The sequence below is a fragment of the Coregonus clupeaformis genome, chromosome 19, assembly GCF_020615455.1.
Source record: "Coregonus clupeaformis isolate EN_2021a chromosome 19, ASM2061545v1, whole genome shotgun sequence".
In the NCBI taxonomy this organism is placed as follows: domain Eukaryota; kingdom Metazoa; phylum Chordata; class Actinopteri; order Salmoniformes; family Salmonidae; genus Coregonus; species Coregonus clupeaformis.
This window is the reverse complement of record NC_059210.1, coordinates 50,683,574-50,696,439: the sequence shown is the minus strand read 5'-3', so window position 1 is coordinate 50,696,439 and position 12,866 is coordinate 50,683,574. Positions and strand designations below refer to the sequence as shown.

Genomic DNA, 12,866 nt, shown 5'->3' with positions numbered 1-12,866 from the left:
TGTAACTTTTATTGTGATTGTTTTAAATTAAAATGGTCAGAAATAAACAAAAATAGCTTCTTGGCAAAGAGCAATTTCTCAAGCAATAATTTTTCTAGGACTGTCTAGGAGTGGTCTGAGTGGGGAGGGGAAAACTGAAAACTAGCTGTTATTGGCAGAGGTTTGGAACTCTCTTTCTTATTGGTCTATTAAAGGCCCTGTGCAGTCAAATTTGATTTTCCTGTGTTTAATACACTGAGTGCACAAAAGATTATGAGCACCTGCTCTTTCCATGACAAACTGCCAGGTGAATCCAGGTGAAAGCAATGATCCCTTATTGATGTCACTTGTTAAATCCACTTCAATCAGTGTAGATGAAGGGGAGGAGACAGGTTAACTCTTAAATGTAATGGCAAAAATGTAGATTTCCGCCTAAATAGACGTAACTGCTATTCATGTGTAATTTCATGATTCTGACATGCAAAAACATGGTATATTTGGAAAGAAGATATCAGGGAGATTATGAGGACATGATCAGAAGATATATAGGAGTTACATAGTTGAAGAATACACAAGATCAAGCACACACAAAATAACTTTTTTTATTTTGAAAGTCATCTTTCATTGACAAGCTATGAGTGAATTATTGATGACTAGAGCTGGAAACACATCAGATGGCTTCCACAACATGTGAACAATATCAGAAAAATAAAATGGGATTGATGGACCTAACAACTAGAAATGGGCAGATGTTTTAGTAAGTGGTGTCAGGTGTGGTCACGGGACATTTCCAAGTGTCCCTAAACCTCTCCAAAGTGGCATATGTCTGTAAATTAGATAATTCCAGTGCTATTACATATTTACAATCCCTAAATGCTATTTGTTTAGTATAAAAACACAATTTCTACCATATCAACCTCACGCAAACTTTGTGATGGTGTTATGGGGTATCCAGGGTACATTCAAGTGTCCTTTCATCCTCTCCAAAGTGTCCAAATGTGGTAATCGCACTGTTTTTGCACACTGGGTGTGCCTAAAAGTTATTGTTCACTATAAAAACTAAATTTCTACAACACCAACCTCTCTCAAACATTGTGGTGGTGTCGGGGTACATACAGGGGATATGGATGCCTACAGTGCGTAAGCAGACATCATATTTTTGATGCGCAAAGATAGTCACTCGGTGGACATTCGATGTTGCCATTAAGTCATACATCATCAGATAACATTGGCAATAGGCTAGATTTGTTCCTACCAACCTAAGGATACATGTGATACCCCCCCCAATGTAGCTATAGCTTAAACACAGACCAAATTGAAGCTTACCTTGTAAGATGTTTGCTGTTTGGTGAAAACGTTGTGTAAAATAAACATTTTGACTCTCGGGGCTGGTAATCAATAACGGTATATCACAGGCAGACAAATAAGATATCCTCATGATCTGTGGAGTCCCGGCTTTCGGTGTGTGTCAACGTATTCTGTGTTTATTTAGTTTATGCTTCACAACGCTAACCGGAATGTAGGTAGCAGCCATCTTGAAATGAGGTAATCGGCTCGGCCCAGTGTTGCCAACTCCTCAGTAAGGAAAGTAGCTATTGGCTGACCTAAAAGTCGCTAAATGACGTCATCACATCATTTGCATAATTGGCCATGTGCATGTAATTGTGATGGATGCTGTAGGAGAGAGGAATAACGTTGTGGGAGAGACAAAAAGTGAGTAAAAACACCCTACATTTACATCCCGCCCTGAATGTAAGCCAGAGCGGGATCAGCCAGCGGCGGCTTCCCGCATGCACGATTCATTTGCAGTCTGGACGCGGAGAGGTGAACATCTCCTGCTCTGACTGCAGCTGGGAGGGACTGCTGCACGAGGACTGGGCCGCCTATGAGTGCTTTGGGACGGGGGTGGGGCCCAGGGTGGGGCCCACGGCAGCACCCGCTGCTCGTTGAGAAAAGTAAGAACGATACGTGCTTTCACGTCAGTCTCCAAAAGTCTCCAATAACACCAGAAAAAGTCGCTAAATTTGTCGCTATGATTTTTAAGCCTTGAGACAATTGAGACATGGATTGTGTATATGTGCCATTCAAAAGGTGAAATGTGCCTTTGAACGGGGTATGGTAGTAGGTGCCAGGCGCCCAGGTTTGAGTGTGTCAAGAGATGCAACACTGCTGGGTTTTTCATGCTCAACAGTTTAATGCGTGTATCAAGAATGGTCCACCACCCAAAGGACATCCAGCCAACTTGACACAACTGTGGGAAGCATTGGAGTCAACATGGTTCAGCATCCCTGTGGAACGCTTTCGACACCTTGTAGAGTCAATGCCCCAATGAATTGAAGCTGTTCTGAGGGCAAAGGGGAGTGCAACTCAATATTAGGAAGTTGTTCCTAATGTTTTGTGCACTAAGTGTATATATTTCCACACTATGAGGTTGGAATAATACTCTGAAATTGTGAAAATTATGATGATGCCCTTTTAGTGTAAGAGCTGCCGGCCAAATGACACCAGGCAGGCCAAAACTCTATTCCACCAAAACAGGCTGAAATTTCAGGTCTTTTCAAACAACTCTTCCACTAAAAATGTTCACAATTTCACAGTATTATTCTAACCTCATAGTGTGTAAATGAATATATAACACAGGAAAATCACGTTGACTGCATGGGACGCAATATCCTGACAGATGATTCCAAACCAACCCCAAACCCAGGATAGAGGGGTTCAGTGAATGTTTTATGCACTCTGTGGAGGAGGGTCACTTTTTTAGAAACGCTGTAGAAGGACAGAGTTCCTGCCTTGTAGTCCAGGTACACTCCTACTCTGGAGGTGCAACGGGATCGTATTTTAGTCTTAACATTATCATGAAGGAAAGAACAACTGGTGGGAGAGCATTCTAAACTCCAAGACTGATCATTACCTCCAAACCTACACTCATTACCCTCTCCTTTCCTCCCAAGAGCCACATATGAGACTGCCACAGCAATCCAGCCTCGAAGTTCAGCCTCCCAGTAGCAGTTTCCAGATAAACCCTCTCTACACAGCACTTGGTCATAGTGGGTAAATCTGTCTGGATGATCAGGATAGGCTTGAGTCTCCCCTTCACTCCATGTCACCTTGCTGTTCTTCTCAGACAGATGCAGTGTTCCACATGCTGTGTTAGGATCCACTGTGAGTTGGCAGGGATCTGAGAGAGTTGAAAAAAATTATAATATATATACACTACCGGTCAAAAGTTTTAGAACACCTACTCTTTCAAGGGTTTTTCTTTATTTTTACTATTGTCTACATTGTAGAATAATAGTGAAGACATCAAAACTATAAAATAACACATATGGAATCATGTAGTAACCAAAAAAGTGTTAAACAAATGTGAGATTCTTCAAATAGCCACCCTTTGCCTTGATGACAGCTTTGCACACTCTTGGCACTCTCTCAACCAGCTTCACCTGGAATGCTTTTCCAACAGTCTTGAAGGAGTTCCCTCATATGCTGAGCACTTGTTGGCTGCTTTTCCTTCACTCTGCGGTCCAACTCATCCCAAACCATCTCAATTTGGTTGAGGTCGGGGGATTGTGGAGGCCAGGTCATCTGATGCAGCACTCAATCACTCTCCTTCTTGGTAAAATAGCCCTTACACAGCCTGGAGGTGTGTTGGGTCATTGTCTTGTTGAAAAACACATGATAGTCCCACTAAGCCCAAACCAGATGGGATGGCATATCGCTAAAGAATGCTGTGGTAGCCATGCTGGTTAAGTGTGCCTTGAATTCTAAATAAATCACAGACAGTGTCACCAGCAAAGCACCCCACACCATAACACCTCCTCCTCCATGCTTTACGGTGGGAAATACACATGTGGAGATCATCCGCTCACTCACACCGCGTCTCACAAAGCACAGACAGTGTCACCAGCAAAGCACCCCACACCATAACACCTCCTCCTCCATGCTTTACGGTGGGAAATACACATGTGGAGATCATCCGTTCACCCACACCGCGTCTCACAAAGACACGGCGGTTGGAACCAAAAATCTCCAATTTGGACTCCAGACCAAAGGACAAGTTTCCTCCGGTCTAATGTCCATTGCTCGTGTTTCTTGGCCCAAGCAAGTCTCTTCTTATTATTGGTGTCCTTTAGTAGTGGTTTATTTGCAGCAATTCGACCATGAAGGCCTGATTCACACTGCTCCTCTGAACAGTTGATGTTGAGATGTGTCTCTTACTTGAACTATGTGAAGCATTTATTTGGGCTGCAATTTCTGAGGCTGGTAACTCTAATGAACTTATCCTCTGCAGCAGAGGTAACTCTGGGTCTTCCATTCCTGTGGCGGTCCTCATGAGAGCCAGTTTCATCATAGTGCTTGATGGTTTTGCGACTGCACTTGAAGAAACTTTCTAAGTTCTTGAAATGTTCCGTATTGACTAACCTTCATGTCTTAAAGTAATGATGGACTGTTGTTTCTCTTTGCTTATTTGAGGTGTTCTTGCCATAATATGGACTTGGTCTTTTACCAAATAGGGCTATCTTCTGTATACCCACATTACCTTGTCACAACACTGATTGGCTCAAACGCATTAAGAATGAAAGAAATTCCATAAATGTACTTTTAACAAGGCACACCTGTTAATTGAAATGCATTCCAGGTGACTACCTCATGAAGCTGGTTGAGAGAATGCCAAGAGTGTGCAAAGCTGTCATAATAATAATAATCATCATCATCATCATCAAGGCAAAGGGTGGCTATTTGAAGAACCTCAAATATAACATATTTTGATTTTTTTAACACTTTTTTGGTTACTACATGATTCCATATGTGTTATTTAATAGTTTATGTCATCTTCACTATTATTCTACAATGTAGAAAATAGTAAAAATAAAGACAAATCCTTGAATGAGTAGGTGTTCTAAAACTTTTGACCGCTAGTGTATATATATATATATATACTTACATTGTGTGTGTGTGTGTGTGTGTGTGTGTGTGTGCGTGTGTGTGTGTGTAGGTGCATGCGTAGGTGCACGTGTGCTCATGATGTGGGCAGTATGAGAAACATACTGTGACTCACATTCTAAGAACTCCTCTCTGGTCTTGGGCTCCAGAGGTCGAACAATTTGCACTTTCATCACTATGGACACACAAACGTACGAAATGTAACTACTACTCAGTCATTTCTTGTGTGATCTTCATAAAAACATAGGCCTACTCTTTGCCTTACCATTTTCAGACATCTTGACTATTTCCTCCTTGCAGATATCATCCAGTTGCACTTTCAGTCCAGAAACCAATTTCTTCACACGTTCAAAAGAAATGTGTGGATTGAAAGAGGGGCTGGGTAGGGCCTCAGAACCAGGAGGGACGGCGAGTGACTGGAAACTCTACAGTGGAAACAGACAATAAAATAACTAAGAAGTCTAGAGACAGTTTCACTTAGATGGCAACTTAGGAACTATGTGTACAGTGTAGGTACGAAGGCAATGATGTCACCTGAAGGAAATGGATGTGATCCTCTGTGTTTGATAGCTGCTCGAGCTCAGCATCTCTCCTCTTCATCTCAGCGACTTCCCGATCTAGCCGCACCAGGAGTCCCTGAACCCGACTCACTGCAATCTTCTCCTGAGCTCTGATCAGCTCCTTCACCTCAGAACGCCTTCGCTCAATGGAGCGGATCAGCTCAATAAAGATCCTGTCACTCTCATCCACTGTCACCTGTGCAGAGCGCTGTTAAGGTAGAGAAAATAGGGTGTATTTCAACCAGCCACTCACCTCTCACCAGGACCCCAGAAAGCTTGTTCCCAACTGGGTCTCAGTGGGATTGGAATGTGGCCCACTGCTCCTTATTGGGCTCCTCACTGATTGACTGCAGGGTCAGGAGAGCCCTGACTGACATGTTAGTGGCCAAGTGCCCTGGAACAAGCTTCGGCTGGTAAAGACTAGACCCCAAAAGATTTGCAGATGCTCCATACAAATTGGTTAGATATAGAGAGTAGTAGAATAAATAGACAAAACTCACCGTGAGTGTTTTCATAGCCTGCCTAAGCTCCTGTACCTCCTTCTCCATCTCCTGGATTCTCTGCTGGTACTGCTGCTGTATTTTCCCCAACTGTTTCTGTGTAGATGACAAATCATATTCCACTAGTTTAATTTGTGATTGTAGCTAGGTTTCCATCCAATTGGCGACAGATTTTCATGTGAATATAAAAAAAAATCTGCATAAAAACAATATGCTAATTTTCCCACCAGAAATGTTTCCATCAAATTGATTTGTTGCAGATAAAAGGCTGTGCGTGATGACAGTGCCCATAAAAATACCCTTTGCGGTTAAATTCCCATGTACCGAATAAAAAATAAAAAGTGAAATGGGTTTCTATCGCATTTTCAACTCTACTTATGGTTTTCTCACAAGAACATGTTGCGTTATATAAAGCACATATAAACTCAACTGCGTTTATTTTCAGCAAACTTAACATGTGTAAATATTTGTATGAACATAACAAGATTTAACAACTGAGACATAAACTGAACAAGTTCCACAGACATGTGACTAACAGAAATTGAATAATGTGTCCCTGAACAAAGGGGGGGTCAAAAGTAACAGTCAGTATCTGGTGTGGCCACCAGCTGCATTAAGTACTGCAGTGCATCTCCTCCTCATGGACTGCACCAGATTTGCCAGTTCTTGCTGTGAGATGTTACCCCACTCTTCCACCAAGGGGGAATGGCCCTAGCCCTCACCCTCCGATCCAACAGGTCCCAGACGTGCTCAATGGGATTGAGATCCGGGCTCTTCGCTGACCATGGCAGCACAGAACGAGCAGTATGGCTGGTGGCATTGTCATGCTGGAGGGTCATGTCAGGATGAGCCTGCTGGAAGGGTACCACATGAGGGAGGAGGATGTCTTCCCTGTAACGGACAGCGTTGAGATTGCCTGCAATGACAAAAAGCTCAGTCCGATGATGCTGTGACACACCGCCCCAGACCATGACAGACCCTCCACCTCCAAATCGATCCCGCTCCAGAGTACAGGCCTCGGTGTAACGCTCATTCTTTCGACGATAAACGCGAATCCGACCATCACCCCTGGTGAGACAAAACCGCGACTCGTCAGTGAAGAGCACTTTTTGCCAGTCTTGTATGGTCCAGCGACGGTGGGTTTGTGCCCATAGGCGACGTTGTTGCCGGTGACGTCTGGTGAGGACCTGCCTTACAACAGGCCTTCAAGCCCTCAGTCCAGCCTCTCTCAGCCTATTGCGGACAGTCTGAGCACTGATGGAGGGATTGTGCGTTCCTGGTGTAACTCGGGCAGTTGTTGTTAGCATCCTGTACCTGTCCCGCAGGTGTGATGTTCGGATGTACCGATCCTGTGCAGGTGTTGTTACACATGGTCTGCCACTGTGAGGACGATCAGCTGTCCGTCCTGTCTCCCTGTAGCGCTGTCTTAGGCGCCTCACAGTACGGACATTGCAATTTATTTCCCTGGCCACATCTGCAGTCCTCATGCCTCCTTGCAGCATGCCTAAGGCACGTTCACGCAGATGAGCAGGGACCCTGGGCATCTTTCTTTTGGTGTTTTTCAGAGTCATTAGAAAGGCCTCTTTAGTGTCCTAAGTTTTCATAACTGTGACCTTAATTGCCTACTGTCTGTAAGCTGTTATTGTCTTAACGACCGTTCCACAGGTGCATGTTCATTCATTGTTTATGGTTCATTGAACAAGCTTGGGAAACAGTGTTTAAACCATTTCCAATGAAGATCCGTGAAGTTATTTTAAGTTTTACAAATTATCTTTGAAAGACAGGGTCCTGAAAAAGAGACTTTTCTTTTTTTGCTGAGTTTATATATAATAATATAAATAATATGCCATTTAGCAGACGCTTTTATCCAAAGCGACTTACAGTCATGCGTGCATACATTTTTGTGTATGGGTGGTCCCGGGGATCGAACCCACTACCTTGGCGTTACAAGCGCCGTGCTCTACCAGCTGAGCTACAGAGGACCACATAACCTGCATGAGATTATTATGGCCAGAAGAGCGAGATCATTTTTATTTGTCAAACGGCAGCCAAGCATTGATGATCATGTCACCAGAATAAGACCCTTGATATTTATTGGAAAAGAGCATCAAGCTCATCCCCTTCCACTTTGACCAGACTGTGAAGTTCATCATAATTGATTTCATCTGTAGCCTAATAAACGGCATGCTTTCCCAATTAGTCATAGTGGGAGGACCACACAACATGTCATCGCGTGACTCCAAGTTTACTTTGATATGATGGTTATTTTATCAACATTTGCGCATAAGAGTTTCCGCAGACATTTCTCGCATAATTCATTTTACCGACACAAACGATCCCACCTTGTGTAGCGTATTTTGTTTTGTCGACATTTGGAAAGTTTACCTGAAAAAGTAGTTTCCATCAGGCCTGTCATTACATGTTTTATCCGACATGTGGGCCTACTTCACTCGCATATTAAGGTTGGATGAAAACCTGGTTTATAGACAGATTTTAATGCGAATATTCTAAAATCCGCATAAAGAAAAATGCAAATTTTCCCTCCAGTGGTTTCCACCAAACTGACTTGTTGCGGAGAAAAATCAGACCGTGATGACGTAGTACACACTAAATGTAATTTTTCGCTTACATTTTCGTGTACCGAATAAAAATCTAACGTTTAATGTGTTTCCATCACATTTTCAACTCTACCGATATTTTTGTCACAATAACTGTTGCGCTAAATAGCAAACGTGCCTACTCTTGTCTTGGCACATGTACTCTGGTCTTGGTACATGCGCTCTAGCCAACAGCTCCTGCAGGTAGGCTACTTCTTCTTCTCCTTCTTCGATGGGGTTTATCGGTGGTTGGCAACCAACGATATGGTGCATTACCACCACCTACTGTACTTCAGTGTGGGCCAGAGACAGGGAGAAACTAAATCCTTCCTACCAGGCCCAATGCTCTTAAAAAAGATAACAAAATATTTGAGACTATACTTTTATAATTAATTTCCTGTATTCCCTTCTCCCTCATACTAGATCTCAGCCTCTCTCTTTTCCTCTGATACTGCCCACACTGTAGCAATACATGCTCCACGGTCTCTGTTTCCTGGCAATAATCACACTTTCCTGTTGGATGCTTTCCTATCACATTTAAAGTCTTATTCAACCTTGACTATTTGCATTGCCCCACCCACCCACATTTTACGCTGCTGCTACTACTCTGTTTATTATTTTACATTTTACATTTACATTTTAGTAGACGCTCAGAGCGACTTACAGTTAGTGAGTGCATACATTTTTCATACTGGCCCCCCGTGGGAATCGAACCCACAACAAATGTAATGTGACTTGTTTATCAAGTGTTCTGCCTTGCGATAATAAATATCATAAAATAATTAACAAACAAAAAACCTCCAAACTTGCTTCTCTTTCTTCTCCATCACCATCTCCTCCCATCTCTGACCCAGTCACAGCACAGCCGAACCGCTGCCACACCAAGTAAAGTTTAATTGTTTATCAACAATTGATACCAGAGCTCCGATCAACCCACGTTACGTCTCAACCATCTCTACCGTTCCCAGCTGACTCCAATGGCTGACTTTCCTCAAATAATTATGCCGCGTTCATGTGCTAGTCCTGGAAGAAGGCTAGTCTACATGATGAGATTATTATGGATAAGAGCGATAATATTTGTATTTGTCAAAAGGCAGTCAAGACATGTCGCCAGAAAAATAAGTTTAATGTTGTCAACTTAAAAGCAAATTAAAGAATGTTTAAATTCAGCATGTGGGAGCGGCTTGTAGGAGCGCCCTGTAAAATGGAAGTCCTAACTGGGAGGAATTGGTTGAATATATATTTCTGCTGTATCAATATTCCCTTAGACATCATAACTTTTTCAGGTCTTAAATGGCACTTAACTGTTAATCTTCAAATCTATCAAAAAGCGAGACTATTTCTAAGGTGATTTTAATTTGATATCTACACCCTCTGTTATATTCAAAGTACAGTATTTGTAAAGTGATTTGTATCTAGAGAACATTCCATACCTGTCTGTCAGTCCTTTCTGCTGCAGCTGACACCGTTTCATGGCCTTTATGTTCATCCATCACACACAGCAGACAGATACACTGCTGATCAGTACAGCAGTAAACCTCCAGCAGTTTGTCATGGTGAGGGCAGATCTTCTCCTGTAGTTGTGTGGAGGCTTCGACCAGCTTGTGCTTCTTAAAGGCAAGCGAGTCATAGTGAGGCTGGAGATGAGTCGCACAGTATGAGACAAGACACACCAGACAGTACTTGACAGCTTTGAGTTTTCTCCCAGTGCAGACATCACACTCCACATCTTCAGGTCCAGCGTAACAGTGAGCAGGAGAAGCTTGGGGTCCTGTCCTCTTCAGTTTCTTCACCACTTCAACCAAGACAGTGCTCCTGTTCAGAACAGGCCTTGGGGTGAAGGTATGTCTGCACTGGGGACAGCTGTAGACTCCTTTCAGATCATCCTGATCCCAGCAGCTGTTGATACAACCCATACAGTAGCTATGCCCACAATGTATAGTAACTGGATCCTTTAGTAGTTCCAAGCATATTGAACAAAATAACAGATCTTGGTCTTTTAAAATGGCCTCTGCCATTTTGTTGCATGCAGACACAGCCTGAGCAGCATGCTATCTGAGATCACTTTCGTTTTCCTTGAATTGAGAGGTGGGAGTGGCAACATTTATGGCGCTGTTTGTGTGCTCAGAATCTGAAGGGGATTTTGGTCCTGAATAAAGGCCAGAATGAGAAATCACAAAAAGATTACTGATATTTTAACAGAAAGAGATTTCAAAGTTCCAGGTAAAGAACTGTAGCCTTTCCATAGATATGTTTTAAATAAATACATTACCAGTATGACCATAAATCATTTGTTTTTGTTTCATGTTTTATTGAGGAGACAAGTGAGCCTAGGTGGCAGTCTGTTTCTGGTCTCTTGTCAACTCCTTATATGGAATTGTTTAGCCCAACCGGTCGCTATTATTCCTTTTACGTCGTCATCTGCGTCTATATATACTAATCTTTGTGTCTGTGCCATTATTGCGTCGGTGCCATCATGGGCAACGGCATTTTAAAGTAGTCAAATGTTTTCTTATTCATTGGCTGATTGCTCCCAACTCCTAGGAATCCCCACCCAGTTGACTACTTTTAAATGGTGGAAGCCCTCGATGGCAATATCCATGCTAAAACTGGTTATATCCATGATGAGTCCTCTATCTAACTCAGCGTCCAACTGAAACGTATACAGCTGGCTATATACTTGTGTCCCCCGGTGACCGGCTCATACATAAAACATCCTCCATTCAGTCTGCAAGGGCGTCGGTTTCCTCCTTAACTAACTTTAATGGTGAGCCACCACAAAAAAAAAGGGGAAGATTTTCCACCACCATGCTAGAGTGGCTAATGCTACTTCCTGATGTTCAGACGATCAGGTTGCAGTAGTTTGTTGTGGGCGGAACGCAGTGTGCATAGCCTGCGGCTGTGTGAACCCATGTATCACTCTGAATAAACAAATACTGTGCCTTTGAATATTTTTTTCTGGTTATGCAACTACAATACAGGCTGGATGTCTAAACAAAGTCAATTCTGAATATCAATAGATTTTTAGATTCATTCTCATCAATGACAACATGCTAGAATTGAGTTATCACTCATCGAAGTCTGGTATCCGGGGTAATCTGGTTAATGATTAAATGATTAAGTGGCTCTTTCCTTGTAGAATGTTGACAGCTGTATAGAACACATTGTATTGCTAAAATGCTCAAATTTAGCTTAATAGCTACACCAACACAGGATAAACTTAATCCCTCATGCTGGCCCTGACCAAACCGGTAAATTGCCCCTCAGTATAGCTGCACTTCTCCACATTGCCAGATGTATAGTCTTCTCCCCTTTTAATGCTCTTATTTTCATCCCTGAAAAATGCCATAAGGTCTGAAATAGACACCAAAGTCAACATACTGTACAAACAATTATCTTGGCTTAGTAATACAAAATGAAGTGTTGATATACTGCTCTGCTAACTAGTTGAATCGTAGTCAGCGGCTAGCTAAGCCAGAGAAAGGGGACAGAAGAAGTTCAACACTTTATTCAATTCATTTCAATACAGCACATGGATTCATCATGGATTGGGTACAGGTCTCTCAGATCGCGCTGGTGAACGTTAGCTGACAGTGTCAGCTAGCGATGACTTGCAGGAGCTTCCTTTAGGAATTTGTAGTCTTGCTGAGATCTTCTCTGTTGCTAATGAGCGTTTTGTAAATTGAGGCGAATATATTGATAAAACTCACCTTGTCCGAGAGAAAATTACATGGTTATCAAAACACCAAGGTAAGTTTACACCAAACACATAGTGAATTTTACAAACACTTCAAATTAAGTATGTGAAAAATTAATGGTGGAAAGAGGTTGGTTTCCGTGTTTGACCGGTAGGTTTAATGGGTATTATGATATGTCCACCGTGGCGGACTATTGCCACGTTCAAAACAGCTGGGAACTCCGAAAAAGAACGAGCTCCGACTGGGAAAAATCGATTTGAACAGTCACCCAACTCGGGAACTCTGGCCTCTTTCTAAAGCTCCGACTTTATGTCCTGAAAATCACTTCTTCTTCTTTGGTATAATGGCGTTCGCAACAATTATATGTGCATTCCACCACCTACTGTACAGATGGATAATAAGAATCCAAAAAGGAAATAAATAAATTCCATACAAACTATCAGTAACAAAATGTTAATTAAAGTAAATCAGCATGGTTTTCTGTTTTAATCAGGTCCCTACACAGGCTCAGAAGGATCCTGTGATGGCGGGACATTTCCTGGCGACAGTAGTCATTGCAGTGCTTCTGCCGTTAAGTCTTGAGGCCCA

At 42.5% G+C, this 12,866-nt stretch overlaps 1 protein-coding gene across 2 annotated transcripts; it reads right to left on the bottom strand.

Annotated features, from left to right (window-relative positions):
* Positions 1-2,457: 2,457 nt before the first annotated feature.
* On the bottom strand, positions 2,458-11,399 carry LOC121532217 (tripartite motif-containing protein 16). 2 transcript variants are annotated; one of them, XM_041838018.2, is made up of 7 exons: positions 10,853-11,399; positions 10,014-10,729; positions 5,984-6,079; positions 5,458-5,691; positions 5,189-5,348; positions 5,039-5,098; positions 2,458-3,160 (listed from the first exon to the last, which is right to left on the bottom strand). In XM_041838018.2, the coding sequence occupies exons 2-7, from the start codon at positions 10,596-10,598 to the stop codon at positions 2,625-2,627; spliced, it is 1,671 nt and encodes a 556-aa protein (XP_041693952.1). In that variant the 5' UTR covers positions 10,599-10,729; positions 10,853-11,399; the 3' UTR covers positions 2,458-2,624. The 2 variants fall into 2 exon arrangements, with proteins under 2 accessions (XP_041693952.1, XP_041693953.1); XM_041838019.2 differs by lacking the exon at positions 10,853-11,399 and having other exon boundaries at positions 10,014-10,819.
* Positions 11,400-12,866: the final 1,467 nt, after the last annotated feature.

Coding starts and splice junctions, on each gene's coding strand:
- LOC121532217 (XM_041838018.2), bottom strand. CDS start 10,598: ATGGCAGAGGCCATTTTAAAAGACCAAGATCTGTTATTTTGTTCAATA. Junction 6,080..10,013: donor CAGAAAGGACTGACAGACAG/GTATGGAATGTT, acceptor TCATCTACACAG/AAACAGTTGGGGAAAATACA. Junction 5,692..5,983: donor AGGCTATGAAAACACTCACG/GTGAGTTTTGTC, acceptor CTACCTTAACAG/CGCTCTGCACAGGTGACAGT.